At 34.7% G+C, this 18,668-nt stretch overlaps 1 protein-coding gene across 6 annotated transcripts in view; it reads left to right on the forward strand.

Moving 5' to 3' along the window:
* Window positions 1-18,668, forward strand: part of BTBD10 (BTB domain containing 10) — an 85,091-nt gene that overhangs the window by 49,914 nt on the left and 16,509 nt on the right. For 5 of the 6 annotated variants that reach the window (XM_086677939.1, XM_086677940.1, XM_086677937.1 and 2 more), the window contains 4 exons: window positions 10,627-10,823; window positions 12,922-13,207; window positions 16,256-16,358; window positions 18,154-18,274. In XM_086677939.1, coding sequence (XP_086534065.1) covers window positions 10,670-10,823; window positions 12,922-13,207; window positions 16,256-16,358; window positions 18,154-18,274 — 664 coding nt within the window. In that variant the 5' untranslated portion in view covers window positions 10,627-10,669. Of the gene's footprint in view, window positions 1-6,606; window positions 6,899-10,626; window positions 10,824-12,921; window positions 13,208-16,255; window positions 16,359-18,153; window positions 18,275-18,668 lie in introns of those variants that run through there. The other variant, XM_086677938.1, reaches the window with a different exon arrangement.

Consider the following 18,668-nt stretch of genomic DNA (forward strand, 5'->3'; position numbering starts at 1 on the left):
AGGGTTTTATCAGTTTTGTTAATTCTTTCAAAACACCAGCTTCTGGTTTCATTCTGGTTTTTTTGTTTGTTTTTTTGTTTTTTTTTGGTTTTGACAGCATTGACTTCTGCTCTGATCTTTATTATTTCCTGTGTTCTGGTTTTGGGTTTTATTTGCTGTTACTTTTCCAGCTCTTTAAGGTCGTGATTTCATTCTCTTAAGTGAGAATGAAATTTTGCTCTTTGGAAGAGTGAAAGTTTTTAATTTTGATGTAATCCCAGTCCATCAATTTATTTATTAATGAACTGTGCTTTTTTTCCCCCATCAGAGTTTTATAATTTTAGGTTTTGGATTTAGAGTTGTGATCCATTTTGACTTCACTTTTTGTATATGATGCAAACTTTAGATCAGAGTTCTCCCTTTCTTGCAACTCCCCCCCACCCCCCTTTCTAGGTGCTGGCAGTGGAATATACATTTATATTCATACGTTTCAGCACTATGTGATCAAAAGACTCTTGAATTAACTTTGAACCCTTATTGAAAATGTGTTGTCTATGTATGTATGTGGGCCCTTGCCTGATTTATTGATCTAGTTATCTGTCATCATGCCAGTAGCATCCTGTGTTCATTCCTATAGCTTTAAAATAAGCCTTGAAATTAGGTTGTGTTACTGTTCCATATCTGTTCTTTTTAAAAAGTTACATAGACCATTGTAGTTCCTTTGTTTGTCTGTATGAATTTTTAGAATCAATTTGTCACTTTCGAGTAAGAAACCTGAGTTTTTTATTAGAATCATAGTGTATCTGGAAGCTTGAAATCAACCAGAGGAAAAAGTCTGGAAAACCTCCAAAAGCATGGAGGTTAAAGAACACCCTACTAAAGAATGAATGGGTCAGCCAGGCAATTAGAGAAGAAATTAAAAAATACATGGAAACAAATGAAAATGAAAATACAACAATCCAAACGCTTTGGGATGCAGTGAAGGCAGTCCTGAGAGGAAAATACATTGCAATCCAGGCCTATCTCAAGAAACAAGAAAAATCCCAAATACAAAATCTAACAGCACACCTAAAGGAAATAGAAGCAGAACAGCAAAGACAGCCTAAACCCAGCAGAAGAAGAGAAATAATAAAGATCAGAGCAGAAATAAACAATATAGAATCTAAAAAAACTGTAGAGCAGATCAACGAAACCAAGAGTTGGTTTTTTGAAAAAATAAACAAAATTGATAAACCTCTAGCCAGGCTTCTCAAAAAGAAAAGGGAGATGACCCAAATAGATAAAATCATGAATGAAAATGGAATTATTACAACCAATCCCTCAGAGATACAAGCAATTATCAGGGAATACTATGAAAAATTATATGCCAACAAACTGGACAACCTGGAAGAAATGGACAAATTCCTAAACACCCACACGCTTCCAAAACTCAATCGGGAGGAAATAGGAAGCTTGAACAGACCCATAACCAGCGAAGAAATTGAATCAGTCATCAAAAATCTCCCAACAAATAAGACACCAGGACCAGAGGGCTTCCCAGGGGAGTTCTACCAGACGTTTAAAGCAGAGATAATACCTATCCTTCTCAAGCTATTCCAAAAAATAGAAAGGGAAGGAAAACTTCCAGACTCATTCTATGAAGCCAGTATTACTTTGATTCCTAAACCAGACAGAGACCCAGTAAAAAAAGAGAATTACAGGCCAATATCCCTGATGAATATGGATGCAGAAGTTCTCAATAAGATACTAGCAAATCGAATTCAACAGCGTATAAAAAGAATTATACACCATGATCAAGTGGGATTCATTCCTGGGCTGCAGGGCTCGTTCAACATTCGCAAACCAATCAATGTGATACATCACATTAATAAAAGAAAAGATAAGAACCATATGATCCTGTCAATCGATGCAGAAAAGGCCTTTGACAAAATTCAGCGACATTTCTTAATAAAAACCCTCGAGAAAGTCAGGATAGAAGGAACATACTTAAAGATCATAAAAGCCATTTATGAAAAGCCCACAGCTAACATCATCCTCAATGGGGAAAAACTGAGAGCTTTTCCCCTGAGATCAGGAACACGACAGGGATGTCCACTCTCACCGCTGTTGTTTAACATAGTGTTGGAAGTGCTAGCATCAGCAATCAGACAACAAAAGGAAATCAGAGGCATCAAAATTGGCAAAGATTAAGTTAAGCTTTTACTTTTTGCAGATGACATGATATTATACATGGAAAATTCAACAGACTCCACCAGAAGTCTGCTAGAACTGATACATGAATTTAGCAAAGTTGCAGGATACAAAATCAATGTACAGAAATCAGTTTCATTCTTATATACTAATAATGAAGCAACAGAAAGAAAGAAAATAAAGAAAGAAAACAGAAATAAAAATAAGGAAACTGATTCCATTCACAATTGCACTAAGAAGCATAAAATACCTAGGAATAAATCTAACCAAAGATGTAAAAGGTCTGTATGCTGAAAACTATAGAAAGCTTATGAAGGAAATTGAAGAAGATATAAAGAAATGGAAAAACATTCTGTGCTCATGGATTGGAAGAATAAATATTGTCAAAATGTCAATACTACCCAAAGCTATCTACACATTCAGTGCAATCCCAATCAAAATTGCACCAGCATTCTTCTCGAAGCTAGAACAAGCAATCCTAAAATTCATATGGAACCACAAAAGACCCCGAATAGCCAAAGTAATTTTGAAGAAGAAGACCAAAACAGGAGGCATCACAATCCCAGACTTTAGCCTCTACTACAAAGCTGTAATCATCAAGACAGCATGGTATTGGCACAAAAACAGACACATAGACCAATGGAATAGAATAGAAACCCCAGAACTGGACCCACAAACGTATGGCCAACTAATCTTTGACAAAGCAGGAAAGAATATCCAATGGAAAAAAGACAGTCTCTTTAACAAATGGTGCTGGGAGAACTGGACAGCAACATGCAGATTGAAACTAGACCACTTTCTCACACCATTCACAAAAATAAACTCAAAATGGATAAAGGACCTGAATGTGAGACAGGAAACCATCAAAACCCTAGAGGAGAAAGCAGGAAAAGACCTCTCTGATCCCAGTTGTAGCAATTTCTTACTTGACACATCCCCAAAGGCAAGGGAATTAAAAGCAAAAATGAACTACTGGGACCTTATGAAGATAAAAATCTTCTGCACAACAAAGGAAACAACCAACAACACTAAAAGGCAACCAACGGAATGGGAAAAGATATTTGCAAATGACATATCGGACAAAGGGCTAGTATCCAAAATCTATAAAGAGCTCACCAAACTCCACACCCGAAAAACAAATAACCCAGTGAAGAAATGGGCAGAAAACATGAATAGACACTTCTCTAAAGAAGACATCCAGATGGCCAACAGGCACATGAAAAGATGCTCAACGTCGCTCCTCATCAGGGAAATACAAATCAAAACCACACTCAGATATCACCTCACGCCAGTCAGAGTGGCCAAAATGAACAAAACAGGAGACTATAGATGCTGGCGAGGATGTGGAGAAACGGGAACCCTCTTGCACTGTTGGTGGGAATGCAAATTGGTGCAGCCACTCTGGAAAACAGTGTGGAGGTTCCTCAAAAAATTAAAAATAGACCTACCCTATGACCCAGCAATAGCACTGCTAGGAATTTACCCAAGGGATACAGGAGTACTGATGCATAGGGGCACTTGTACCCCAATGTTTATAGCAGCACTCTCAGCAATAGCTAAATTATGGAAAGAGCCTAAATGTCCATCAACTGACGAATGGATAAAGAAATTGTGGTTTATATACACAATGGAGTACTACTTGGCAATGAGAAAGAATGAAATATGGCCCTTTGTAGCAACGTGGATGGAACTGGAGAGTGTGATGCTAAGTGAAATAAGCCATACAGAGAAAGACAGATACCATATGGTTTCATTCTTATGTGGATCCTGAGAAACTTAACAGAAACCCATGGAGGAGGGGAAGGAAAAAAAAAAAAAGAGGTTAGAGTGGGAGAGAGCCAAAGCATAAGAGACTGTTAAAAACTGAGAACAAACTGAGGGTTGATGGGGGGTGGGAGGGAGGGGAGGGTGGGTGATGGGTATTGAGGAGGGCACCTTTTGGGATGAGCACTGGGTGTTGTATGGAAACCAATTTGACAATAAAGTTCATATATTGAAAAAAAAAAAGATCTGTAGATCATCTTGTGGGGAGAATTGCTATCTTAACAATATTGAATTATTTGACTTGTGACCATGGTAAATTTTTCCATTTATTTAGGTCTTTTTAAATTACTCCCAGCAATGTTTTGTAGTTTTTGGCATCTTTGGTCTGATTTATCCTTATATATTTCAAGTTTTTAATTCTATTGCAAATAGTGTTGTTTTAAAATTTCAATTTCTGGTTATTTTGTTGCTAGTATAGAGACCGTTGAACAACATGGATCTAAACTGTGTGGGACTACTTACATGTGGATTTTTGTTTTTCTCAATAAGTATACCTACAGTGCTGTAAATGTATTTTCTGTTCCTTACGATTTTCTTAACTTTTTCTTTAGCTTACTTTATTATAATATACATATAACATACAAAATATGTTTTAATCAATTGTTTATAGGTAAGGCTTTTGGTGAACAGTAGGCTATTAAATTTTGGGGGAGTCAGAAGTTCTACGCAGATTTTCATTTGTGCATGGGTTGGTTCCCTGTGTAACCTTGTTAATAAACTCATTAGTTCTAGTAACTTTTTGTCCTAGACTCTACAATCGATGATTATATTGTCTGCATATAAGGTTCGTTGTACTTCTTTTCGAATCTGTGTGCCTTCAGTGTCTTTTTCTTGACATATTTCTCTGGGTAGAATCTTTCGTACATTGGTGAATAAAAGTGGTGAGAGTGGACATCTTTGTATAAGTATGATGTTGGTTGTAGGTTTTCCATAAATATCTTTTGTCCAGTTCATGAAATTCTGTTGTATTCCTACTTTTGCTGAGAGGTGGGTTTTTCTTTTTCTTTCCTTAATCAGGAATGGGTTTTGTATTTTGCCAAATGTATTTTGTATGTTTAGTGAGGTACAGATTTTTCTTCATTAATTTGTTAATATGGTGAATTATTGATTGAGGAAAGTCTTATTGAAGTATAATTGACATAGTAATTGATTTTGAGTATTCAGACGATCTTGCATTTTTAGGATGAATCTCATTAGATCATGATGTGACATTTGTATATATTGCTCTATTTGACTTATTAAAATTTTGTTGAAATATGCATATTCTGAGGGATGTCAGTTTTTAGTTTTCTTGTAAGGCTTTGTCTGGTTTTGGTACCTGGGCAATGCTGACCTCATAGAATGAATTAGGACATATGTTTTCTTCAGTTTTCTGGAGGAGTTTATGTAGGTATTAGTGTTTTATCTCTCTTAAGTGCTTGGCAAAGTTCGTCAGTGAAGCTACCTGGGCCTGGAGTTTTCTTAGAGGGAAAGTTCTTAACTGCAAATTCAGTTTCTGTAATAGAAATAGAGCTATGCACCTTATCTGTTTCTTCTGGAGTGAGTTTTGGTAGTTTGAAATTTGACCAGTTTTTCAAAGTTGATGAATTTATTTGCATAAAGTTATTTATAATATTCTTCTATTACTTTTTAAATATAGGTGACCTTTGTAGAATGTCAATTTTCTCATTTCTGATACTCGAAATTTGTATCTTATTTTTTTCCCAGTCTGGCTAGAGGTTTATAAATTTGTTCCTCTCCAAAGAAATTAGGTTTTGTTTTCATTGATTTTACCTATTCTTTTTCTGTGTTCTGTTAATTCTGCTTTGTACTCTGAGCTTTATTACTGATTTTTATACTTTGGGTTTGATTTGATCTTTGTTTAGTTTCTTTTTCTTGTTTTAAATGTTTGTTTATTTACTATTTTTGAGGGGGGTGGGGTGGAGCACAAACAGAGGTGGGTCAGAGAGAGACAAGGACACACAGAATCTGAAGCAGGTCCAGGTCTGGGCTGTCAGCACAGAGCCTGACATGGGGTTCGAAACCACAGACCATGAAATCATGACCTGAGCCGTAACTGGATGCTTAACCAACTGAGCCACCCAGGCACCCCTAGTTTTGTTGAGTTTCTTAAGGTGAAACTGAGGTGGGTTTTTTTTTTTTTAGAACTTTCTTTTTTTTTTTTTCTAATGTAGACGTGTAATGCTATAATTTGCTCCCTAACAACTGCTATAATGTCGTGCCATTCTACAAATTTTGATTATGTTGGGGTTTTGTTACTTGAACATTTTCCATTTTCCCTTTTGCTTTCTTCTTTGCCCCATGGGTTATTTAAAAGATGTTATGTAATTTCCAAATATTTGGGAAAGTTCCATATATTGTTCTGTTATTGAATTTTAATCTAATTCCATTGCAATCAGAGAACATATTGTATGTGTTTAAATTCTTTTAAATTTATCGAGACTTGTTTTGGTGCCCAGAATATAGTCTGTCTTGGTAAATGTTTTGTGTGGATGTGAAACACATGAAGTTTTTGCTCTTACTGGGTTAAATGTTCTATAAATGTCAATTAGGTCAAGGCAGTTATTAGTGTTCAAATTGTATTCATCTTTCTGATTTTCTGCCTACTTGCTCCATTTCTTATTACAAGGAGAGTATTGAAATCTCTGGTCATAATTGTGGAGTTCTTGTAATTTTATATTTGTAGTTTTTGCTTCATGTATCTTGAAGCTCTGTTATGAGGCAGAAGGACTTTTGGGACATGCTTTTATTTGTTTTATTTTTTATTTAATTTTTTGAGAGAGCATGAGTGAGGGAGAGGGGCAGAGGGAAAGAGAGAATCCCAAGCAGCCTGTATGACCAGCATGGAGTCCAATGTGGAGCTTGATCCCATAGACCTGGGATCATGACCTGAGCTGAAATCAAGGTTTGGAAGCTCAACTAACTGAGCCACTCAGGCACCCCTGGGATGTGCTTTTAATGAATATGTTCCTTTATTCTTATGAAATGCCTTGGTCATGTTCTTTGTTCTGTGGTCTGCTTTGTCTGATATTAACATAGCTACTTTTGCTTTCTCTTGATTAGTGTTTACAATGTTTTATCTTTCATTATCCATTAATATTGTACCTCTTTGTAGCTTTATATTTAAAGTGTGTTTCATGTAGGCAGCATATAGATGGGTCTGACTTATGTATCCAGTGTGATGATAATCTTTTGTGGGTTGGGCCACTTACATTTAATGTAATGATAGATATGATTAAGGTTAAGTCTGTCATCTTGCTGTTTATTTTCTATTTGTCCCATTTGTTCTTGTGTCCCCATCCTCCCCCTTTTTCCTTTGCCCTGTTTTAGATTAATTGTATTTTTTTTTTACAATTTTATTTTCTCTTTTGTTGGCTTATTAGCTGTAATTCTTTATTTCTCTACTTTAGTGGTTGCTTTAGGGCTTATAATACACATCTTTATTAGCCTATCTTCAAATGATATTACAGAACACAAGAAATGGTTTAAGAGCCACAGTAGTGTACTTCTGTGTGTCTCCTCCCAAACTATGCTATTATAGTTATATGTGTATGTTATAAACCACATGCTGTATTCTTAAAATTATTGTTTAATCCTTTAAAGAGATTTAAACAATTAAAAAAGCCTATATCTTCCCAGGCAGTTATTATTTCCAGTGTTCTTCATTCCTTTGTGTAGATTCATATTTTCATCTAGCATTACTTTTTCTTCTAACGGGCTTCCTGTAACTCTTCTTAATGCAGGTCTGCTCATGATGAATTCATTCATCTTTTTGTGTGTTTGCCTGAAAATTCATTCCCCCCCTTTATTTTTTATTCATTTATTTACTTATTAAAGTGTATTTATTTTGAGAGAAACAGAGACTGTGTGAACAGGGAAGGGGCAGAGAGAGGCAGGGAGAATCCCAAGCAGTCTCTGTACTGTCAGAGTGAGCCCAATGTGGGGCTCCATTTCATGAACCTTGAGGTCATGCCCTGAGCCGAAATCAAGAGTCAGATGCTTAACCAACTGAGCCACCCAGGTGCCCCTGGAAACTCGAAGACCGTAATTTGGAGCAGTTATCTCCTTTGTTTTTGATCTTTCAGGGATCACTCTTTCTTTGCTGATGTGCTGTGTCTTGCAAACCATTGTTTTATATATTTTATCCATTTTGGTTATTTTTCCAGATAGGAAAGTAAATGCAGTCCTTGTTATTTTGTCTTGACTAGAAATAGATGTCAGTCACATATCTCCAACTCTTTTAAATGCAGCATGAAGCAGACTTATCCCCTCTGAACTTGCTTGTCCTCATTTTCTTTTACACATGTTAATTATTTTTGCCCTTGGAGTGCTTTTCTGATCTAAAATTATTTAATTAAATAAAGTAGGACATCATTAGTCTTCCATGACATCTGGTTTTGAAGATCTGATTCAGAGTACATTCCACTTGGGAATGAAAAGAAAGAATGGAAGTATATTATGACAACTTTTGTATTTATTTAAAATCTATACAGTTTAGAAGCGAAGCCAGTATTTTAGCAGAATGCTTAGTAGTATTTAATGTTTCAGTTACAGGGATGTCTGGTGGAAATGTTTTTTCAATTAATCAGTCTGCTTGGCCCTTGCTCAAACTGAAATTTGTCCTGCATTTGCCTTAGTTGTAGTTGTTGTATATACCATATCCATTAGATTATCAGTTAGATTCATACTTTGAAAATGTGCTTCTTGACACATTTAAAACTTAACTGCTAGAATAATTTGAGGAGTTAATTTTTTCAATATATAATCCTTCCGTTATTGTAGATTGCTTTCTTTTTCCTACTTTAGGACATAAACCAGAAAGTCCATTGTTTCTACTCTAAGGTTTTTACCATGAATGCAGTAGAATATTTTCTATTCGAAGAAAAAATACGTTTCAAAGATGCAATCCTACTCTGATCTCTTTCACTGAAAGAAGGTGGTAGAATTTTTTATTTTTTCTATAGGTTTATGAAAGACAACTGACAAAGGGTGATAGGTTGTCTTTATTTTCCTACAAGTAACTCTTAGGGTAAATGCAAAAATTGGCCTTATCTTTTATCTTTGTAGTCTGTAACAATGAGGTGATGACTGATTTTCATAATGAAAGAAACCACTAAAATAACAAAGAATTATAGGTAATAGGCCAACAGAGGAGATGACCCTGAAGCACTATGGAATTTAAAATGAAATCAAGAAGATTAAATTTTAATTAGTGTGGTTTCAGTGATGGAGTGCAGGGTAATATTATGGAGGGGGCCCTGGAATGAATCAAAAGGCTTGAGTTACAGTGTTATTAGCATATCTACTAAATATCTCGTGACTGAGCAATCTCATAAGTGAACTTTAATATCTTCATCGGTCATAACTAAACTAGTATTTAATGTGTGATTCTTTTGTACAGGTACATTGCTGGTAGCTTGCTTATACTTCTTTTAATCCTTATATTAAGCCCACAGAGTAAATCGAACCTGTATTTTACACATGAGGAAGCTAAGGTTTCAAAATGTTAAGTAATATTCAACAGCGTTGAGCAATTAAGTATTCAACTACAAATCGATTCTAAGTCTGTATTTCTCTAAAGCTGTGACGTTTCTTCTATTTTTATTTATAACAAACTGTAGTATTTTTAAACCATGAACCATGATATATGCTAAGATGGTAAATTTCCAGTATATTAATTAGGTCTGGCTCTGTTCTGTCAGTTTTCCTACCTGCAATGTATTTTGATTATTAAAATTTTATTTGCCAGCACCTTGGTTCACCAGTGTTTAACTTTATAGTGATGTCTTCTTCTTCTGAGATCTTAAAGCATTTATTATCTGTAACTTGTTTATTAAATATTTGAGATATATTTAGCCATTTTACATGTGAAATTTGAGATAACTCTTGTTTAAATTTCTACATGTTCATGTATTACTGCTACACTTAAATCATAAGTTCCTTGAGGGTGCTTCTTTATAGCATTGTGCACATAGTACATACAAGTTTATAAATAATTTTGTTACTGAATTCTGTCAACCACATTAATCATCATTCTCAGTTATTCACTTCTCATGAGCAGATTTACCTAAGATGTTTTAAAATTTTCAATTCTGTGACTTTACACAGCATAGTAAAGTTTTTAGAGAAATGATTTTGAAAAATTATGAAGAGTTAGTCAAAATCAAAATTAGCTGATTAAAGTTAGCATGTAGACGTATTTTATTTGGCTAGGAAACCAATTACTTTGTCCCATACCGCATTTTTTTAAGAGTTCCAGAAGCTGGTGTTCTTGCTCCACCTCCCCATCCCCCAAATCAAAGAGAGCAAAGTCTTTGAACAATATTTAGGAGATGTCGGTGGTGTCGACTACTATTACTACTATACTAACTCAGAAGTTAATGAACATTTCTGGGCTTTAGTTTTGTCATTCTTAAAAAAACTGAATTGGATTATATGATCTTTAAAGATACAGTGTTTCAGAATTTATAAAACCTACAAGTTTAAGGTAAATTGCATTTCAGAATTGTAAAGTAGCATTTGATTCTTACACTTCAAAATAGTAGTAGTTTTATGTTAATTGCTTTTTTCTTTAAAAGCATTTGTAATCTTACGTTCTACTTTTATGGTTAATTTTGTTTTCTGACTTATTAGTACTCCCGCACGTGTTGCTAAAGGAGTTGTTGACCACACCAAAATGAGTCTACATGGTGCTAGTGGGGGACATGAACGATCAAGAGATAGACGAAGGTCAAGTGACAGATCGCGAGATTCATCTCATGAAAGAACGGAATCTCAACTCACTCCTTGTATTAGAAATGTTACTTCTCCAACACGACAGCACCATGTTGGTATGTAAAATTCACTAATCTTCCTGATGTTTTTATAAGCATGCAGTTACCTTGTTAAAGCAGTAATGACAGTGAATTGTGCGTAGTACTTCAAGGTAAAATTAACTTCTATTCAGTTGCTTCTATTTAAACTTAGCTTCTTGCTATGAAAAGATCAGTTTATTAAATGAGACTTAAAAATGAATTTTTTTTTAAAGAATCTAGGACAGCCTTCTAAAAGAAGTGATTTTAAAAAGGCTTTAAAACTGTTATAAGTAGATTTTGAAAATCTTTCAAATTGATTTTTATCTTATGAGATACATGGCAGTGGTTTATTTTTTAAATTTGTAGTAAACTATCGATAGTAATTCTTGGTTAATCATGCTAGAAAAGGAAGTAAAAGCTAGAATAACCATCATGTAATTTATTTTGAATTTTGACAGAATTTTTAATTCAAAAAATAGAAGATGAAAAAGAAGGTGTGAAGTGTTTTGTTTTCTTGACAAGTAGCTCAGGTCTTTTTCTTCCTACTTATTACTATAAATGAACATTATTATACTTGAGGTAAATACATTGTGTGACTATAATGCATGCACCAGTCTGAAGCAGAGGTACATAAGCAGTGTGAGCATGCTGATTTTCATTTGCCCCTGGGGAAGGGGCACATTTAATACCTTGACTTAATATTTGAGGTTGTTTTTGATTGTTCCAAAAAATTTTTTTAATGCTTATTCATTTTTGAGAGAGACAGTGCGAGCAGGGGAGGGGCAAAGAGAGAGGGAGAGACAGAATCCAAATCAGGCTCTAGGCTCTAGGCTCTGAGATGTCAGCGGGGCCCTGAACTCACGAATTGTGAGATAATGACCTGAGCTGAAGTCAGATGCTTAACCAACTGAGCCAACCACCCCTGTTTTTGATTGTTATAAATCAAAATCGTTCATCTTAGAGCCTAATTATACAGAGAAGTTATCATATCAATGTCAAAGTAGGTCCTTAAAGTCAAACTAGCACTGATAAGCCAGAAATCAACACAAGTATAAATAAGTTGTATGCTAAGTTCAGTATCTGGGAAGAGAATAGGAGGATGTAATAAATGATTTTATTCAGCAAATTTTGCTTTTGGGATGCTACCAGCATTCTGGAAACAGGCAATAAAATGGAGGTGTCAGAATATCTCTGGAGATATAGCCAACCTAATTATATAATCAGTAAAGCTGTACAGAGTGTTCTAAGTAGCCTGAGTCATGGAGGAATTTGGCAGAAGCTGATGAATCTGATGAGATGGAGGTACATTTTTAGGTCACCTTTAAAGTTTAGTTATCTAGCCTCTAAAGGGAATTTACCACAGAATCTAATCTTAGTTTTAATTTTCCCTTTGTAGAATATTGGAACAGCTAAAGAGTATCTTCTGAATTTTAACACTATTTCCTACCTAATTAAAATTATAGATAGTAATCATATGGTCCTATAAAATTTGTGGCAGTGCTTTTATTCAAGCAAAAGTTATAGCATCAGCTGTTGAAGCCATTTTATTTGGGAGACATTAAAAGTCATTTGAAAAATACAAATACTTTCTGTGTCCTTAGTGACTTTTTCCCTTCCTTTGGGACCTTGCTTTTGTGAGATAAATTACTAGTTTGGTAATGCTCTCATTAACATAGTGAGAGTCCTCAGTTTGTACTTTGTGTTCTCAGAATAGTACTAATACTTTTAGAATTTAGGACAGTTAAAATTGGTATTTTTATTAATCGTTTACTAGCTTTCATTGCTTAGTTATTTGAGTTGGAAGACTATTCTGTTCTTGGGTTTCTGTATATTTTTAAATACAATAATATCATAAAATTTACCTTAATTTTGATTGGTCTGGGTCAGCATTAGCCATCAGTACATCTTTAAAAGAAATCTACAAAAATTAATGTAGAAAACATTTTGGGGTTTTAGGTTTTATTTCTGGGAAATAATATTTATGGTGTTCTGTGGAAATATTACTTGAAATCAAAAAGGAGAAATACTGTGATTTAAAACAACTTTTCTACATCAGGATTTTTAGAAGCTATATGTGGATTTTGAATTTTTTAGAGGACAATTTGCATAGCTTTTTTAAACATCTTTCTTTCAGAACGAGAAAAAGACCACAGTTCCTCTCGTCCAAGCAGTCCTCGTCCTCAGAAGGCATCTCCAAATGGTTCTAGTAGCAGTGCCGGGAACAGCAGCAGAAACAGTAGTCAGTCAAGTTCAGATGGTAGCTGTAAGACATCTGGGGAGATGGTGTTTGTATATGAAAATGCAAAAGAAGGAGCTCGGAATGTAAGAACGTCGGAACGAGTAACACTGATAGTGGATAACACTAGATTTGTTGTAGACCCATCCATTTTTACTGCACAGCCAAATACAATGTTGGGCAGGTTTGTATTATTGCCGTTCTTTGTAGTATTATAAAGCACTTTCACATTATTTTATTTATTTATGTTTTATAGTAATTCTTTCTTGGAATGTAGCATTGCTATTGTACAGATGAACCGAGCTTTGGAGGTTAAATAAAGTGTTCAAGTTAATACAACTAGAAAGTGGTAGAGCCAGGTCTTAAACTTCAAGTTTTTTTTTAAGTACATTTTTATTTTTTATTTATTTTGAGAGGGAGTGTGAGTGGGGAGGGGCAGAGAGAGAATCCCAAACAGGCAGAAGCGAAGCCCGACGCGGGGCTCGATCCCACAAATGATGAGATCATGACCTGAGCTGAAACCAAGAGTCAGATGCTTAACCGACTGAGCCACCCAGGCGCCTCTTGAACTTAGTTTTATTTCTAACCATCTTTGCTGTATCAGCAGGAAAAACAAATGCATATATTAGTTAATGAAGATAGGGTCCCAAACGATCTGCACAGCCGAAAACCTTAAAGTGTATGTGACAAGGTAAATTTAACAGAAATAATGTGCTTTCTTCACCTGGGGGCTCCCAAATTCAACTACCAAATATAGCAGGCATCAGCATTGTTTAAAGAAAAAAACCCACCAGGTTGGTTATCTGAAAAGTCAGCATAAATTGTCAGTTTGATGTAGATACTTAAAAAAAAGAAACATTATTAACAAGTAGTTAGTAGAATGAAGGAGAGGTACTAGGCATCCTCAAATCTTTGCTGGTTCAGAGTAAAGATTAACGTAGTTTGTAGTTGTGGGAACTGCAGTCTTAAGAATGATACAGTCAATATACACTTGATTTTTCAACGTGTCCTAAACTAGGATCAAATACCTTTTCATTGTAAAATTAGTATCTTTTTCTATTCACTCAAGTATAAAAAGAAAGAGCATATAAATGGAATAGAAGTTAACATGTAGAAAAAAACTTGTTTTTTTTTTTTCTAGGTCGCATATGAGGAACCAACTATTTAGAATGTGTCTATGTGTATGTGTGATTTCTTAGTATCTCTGCGTACAGAATAAAAGCTAACGTATGACACTACATTTTCAAATAAATGCTCCTTTTAACATTGGCAATTAGACTTTCAGGAAAAAAATAATTATGGCTTTTATGTATTTTTAGCAGCACAAAGGGGTATTATTTTTTTTAACTTTTTTTTAACGTTTTATAATATTTTTGAGACAGGGAGAGACAGAGCATGAACAGGGGAGGGTCAGAGAGAGGGAGACACAGAATCTGAAACAGGCGCCAGGCTCCGAGCTGTCAGCACAGAGCCCGACGCGGGGCTCGAACTCACGGACCACGAGATCATGACCTGAGCCGAAGTCGGCTGCTTGACCGACTGAGCCACCCAGGCACCCCACAAAGGGATATTATTGATGGGAGGTGTCAGGAGGATGACTTGACACTATTAATACTTTTTATATTTACCTAAACTTTAAAGAAACACACTTAAAAAGTAGATATTTGAAATTTTGTTTCATTTGTTATGCTACATTTAAAAAAGAAAAAACAAAGCCCAACAACATATGTGTGTGCGCGCATATGTGTGTGTGTGTATCCAGATTGATCTGTGTTCTGCTTTTGTAAAAAAAAATTCAAGTATTTAAGGGACACCTGGCTGGCTTAGGCTATAGAGCATGGGATCTCGGTGTTATAAGTTCAAGCCCCACATTGGTTTTAGAGATTACTTAAAAAATAAGTTTGTTTTTATTTCAAGTATTTGAGAAAATTACATGACATTTGATTCCTGAAAGACTGTTGTCTTTTTTTTTTTTAAATCAGTGAAGTCATCTTTTCCAACGTCAGTTGAGTAATTAATGAAAATTAATATTCATGGGAACTGTAAAAAGCAGTTGGCATTCTTTTGGAAACTTTGAAATGAAAAAGCTTTGTTTTTCATAGATTTCTGTGTTATAATAAAAGAGGAAACCATTTTAATTGGGAAATTGTTGAGTGGAATACTCAGCCATGTTTACTTTAGGAACAATGGTATCATGGAATTCTGAGGTTCAACTTCCTTTAATCACAATTTTTAAATTTTCTTGGGAAAATTTCAAAGAACGTATTCTGCAAGTTGCCTCTTGTCAAAATAGTTACTGTTAAAGGGCCAAGAGTATTACTTGAAAAAATACAAATTGGTATTTTCTTATGTAAAAATTAATGTTAAGAGCTTTTTACTCATTTGTTTAAACTTTTCATTCATCTCTTAACTTCTTCCTTCCTCTCTACCTGAGCATTTGATTGCTGTTTTTTTCAGTTCTAAGATGCAAGTGTAAGAATTCCGAGTGATATTTCTTAGATTTATAGTTAAAATTATGAAAAGTGAAACAGCCTCATCTGCCTTTTTCCTGTATGTGCTGCACTACAGCATTAACTTTGCAGTGAAGAAGGCAGCAGTCTTAAGGAGAAGGCACAGATAACATGGTTTCCTTTTTCTTTTTCTTTCTGGTAAGATTAGTATAAAAATCATCTTTCCCCTTAGACTGATTGATTGATGGATTTTTTTTCCCCCTGAGAAGCAGGAGCTGGAAAGTTCTTTAGCTTCAGAATTTTATCATTTGATTTTGTTTGCTTATAGGGAATCTATACTCTTGTTTCCTCCCATCAGAAAGGAAGTGCTTTTACTATTTCTTCATTTGTTATATTTGCCAGAATAAATTGCTGATAAGAATTTTTGAGGTAGGGGCACCTCAACCTCAATGGCTCAGTTGGTTAAGTGTCCAACTCTTTGTTTCAGCTCAGGTCATGATCTTACAGTTTGTGGGATCAAGCCCCGCATCAGGGCTCTGTGTTGACAGCATGGAGTCTGATTGGAATATTCTCTCTCTCTCTCTCTCTCTCTCTCTCTCTGTCTCTCTGCCCCTTCCCTGCTTGTGTGCTTGCTTTCTCTTTCTCTGTCAAAAATAAAAATAAAGAATGTTTTGAACTAATCTGATAAATTTTAATTCCTTTTTACTTATGTACATGAAATAAATTTTCCCTCTGAAGGAAGTATCGTGTTTGTTACATTTCTCAATTATTTATCATCATAGGATGTTTGGATCTGGCAGAGAACATAATTTTACACGTCCCAATGAGAAGGGAGAGTATGAAGTGGCAGAGGGAATTGGCTCCACTGTGTTTCGAGCTATTCTGGTGAGTGCTTGTTTCTTACATGTATTTGCTAAATCACATAACCTCTTTTTGGCAGGTACTTGGACTGGAAGCAGAGTTCGATTTGTATATCTGTATGCAGAATATTGTTTTAAATAATACTGATATTATTAATTATTATTAATAATTAATTATATAATTAACATTATATTATAATATAATTAATATTTTATATTATATTTTATATAATATATGATTGATACAATTGATATTATATTAATATAATTAATAATTATTAATATTGTTAATATTAATATTGTTTTAAAAATACCATTTCATTTATTTTTATTTTAGTGCATAAAGGTAATACGACACAAATAAATGAATTTTATGACTTTTGCACAGATAGGACAGGGGATGATTTACCTCTTAGGTATAAATAGGCAGTTCTTTCAAGGGTTTAGTGATAATACTTCTGGAGTCATATTACTCCTCCCTTCCTAGTTCTCTTAAATACAATAAGTTGATCATTTTTTGCTACCTGAGAATGAATGAGACTATATGAATTTTAATATTTTATTGCACATAGCTGGCACTGTGGACAGTTATGAACATGTAAAAAGTCATCTCCAAAATGTAGTTGTTAGCATCTTCATTTTAAACCTTGTTTTGAGATTTTCACCTTTTATTTTGATGAATATTTGAATTAGTATTAGAGTCCCTTCTTATAATTTCAAATTAGTGATAAAGATTTGATTTATAGTGTGTGACAGTTTATGCCACGGTCTGAAAATACGGTTTCCTGAAATAATTTTAGGGAAAGTAGGCAGGGGGATCCTGAGGTACAAGATAGGAAAAGAAATTGATCTTGATTGGGTTGTTAGTACTTGGACAACTACCAGAAGACATCTTGCTTCCACTGGTGTAGCAGCTTTATTAAGTGCGTTATTGTGGCTCAGAACCACAAGGAAGCTTGATGGAGGGGTGGGGAAGATCTTGATTTGGGGGATAAGTGCTTACAATTCCACTTGACCCTCCAAGTAGAGGTGACAAGAAGTTTGGGGGCTAACCCTTAACTTTTCAAGTAGATTTTAGAAATGAGGGCTATTGATTGTTCATCATAAAATTGGACACACCAAAGAATAGTATTTGGAAGACTATCTAACTGTGCATTCTGTTTATATATTTTAATATTTGGATATGACTTTTAAGTTCTTTATTAAGAACCATAAATTTTGCTCAATTTTCTCGGTAATATTGAAGGTAACTTAAAATCTGTCACTTAACTTTCTTTTTTTTCAGTTTATTTATTTTGGGAAAGAGGGAGAGGGGAGGGAGACAGAGAGAGAATCTGCACTGATAGTGCAGAGTCTGATGCAGAGCTTGAACTCACAAACCATGAGATCATTACCTGAGCTGAAGTCAGATACTTAACCAACTGAGCCACCCAGGTGCCCCTTACCTTTCTTTTTTAAAAAAAGTTTAAAAAATTGATGATAGTTATATAGAAAAATAACTTGCAGAGGGGAAAATACATGTGAATTGGCATGATACAGTAGAGAGAAGAAATGCATCATTAATGGGGAGACCTGGGTTCTAATCTTTCCTCTGCTATTAAATAATCATATGACTGGGTGAGTCAGTGAACCCAAGTTTTCATATTGGTAAAATGAAGAAGTGGTTAGATGAACTGAGGTCCCATCTAACTTTAAAATTCCACAGTTCAGAAATCTCAGAGCTCCACTGTTTTTGAAAATGCTGCCAGCTTAATTTTAATAAAAAGGTTTTGGACACCTTGTGCTCTAGATGTTTTATGCATTCTTTACTTTTTTTGTAGGATTACTACAAAACAGGAATAATCCGTTGTCCTGATGGCATATCTATTCCTGAACTGAGAGAAGCATGCGACTATCTTTGTATTTCTTTTGAATATAGTACTATTAAATGTAGAGATCTCAGTAAGTATGATGTTTTTTGTGTAAGTGGTTTGTAGAGTTACAGTATTGGAATGAAAAGCCTGAAATAGTGCTATTTACCTAGGCATCAAATATTTAATTGGATTATAAAGCATTCTAATACCATCAGGATGATTTGTGGAAGTCTACAGAGATCTTTACAAGATCTTGTGCAATTTTCCAAAACTTTTTAGAAATTTTATGTATATATTTATGTATGCATGTATTTATTATTTGATAGACTCTCCCAGATTTCCTCCTTGATCCGTGTCTCTGTCTTTTGTTGCAACTCTTTATCTTCCAGCTTGGGAACCCTGGCTTTGGTCAAGTACGGTATTTGGCCTCACTCTTCAGATCACATCAACCAAAAATTTAACTATATTTGTACTTTGCATGT

The sequence above is a fragment of the Puma concolor genome, chromosome D1 (assembly GCF_028749965.1).
Source record: "Puma concolor isolate L17-30 chromosome D1, mPumCon1.1.hap2, whole genome shotgun sequence".
In the NCBI taxonomy this organism is placed as follows: Eukaryota; Metazoa; Chordata; class Mammalia; order Carnivora; family Felidae; genus Puma; species Puma concolor.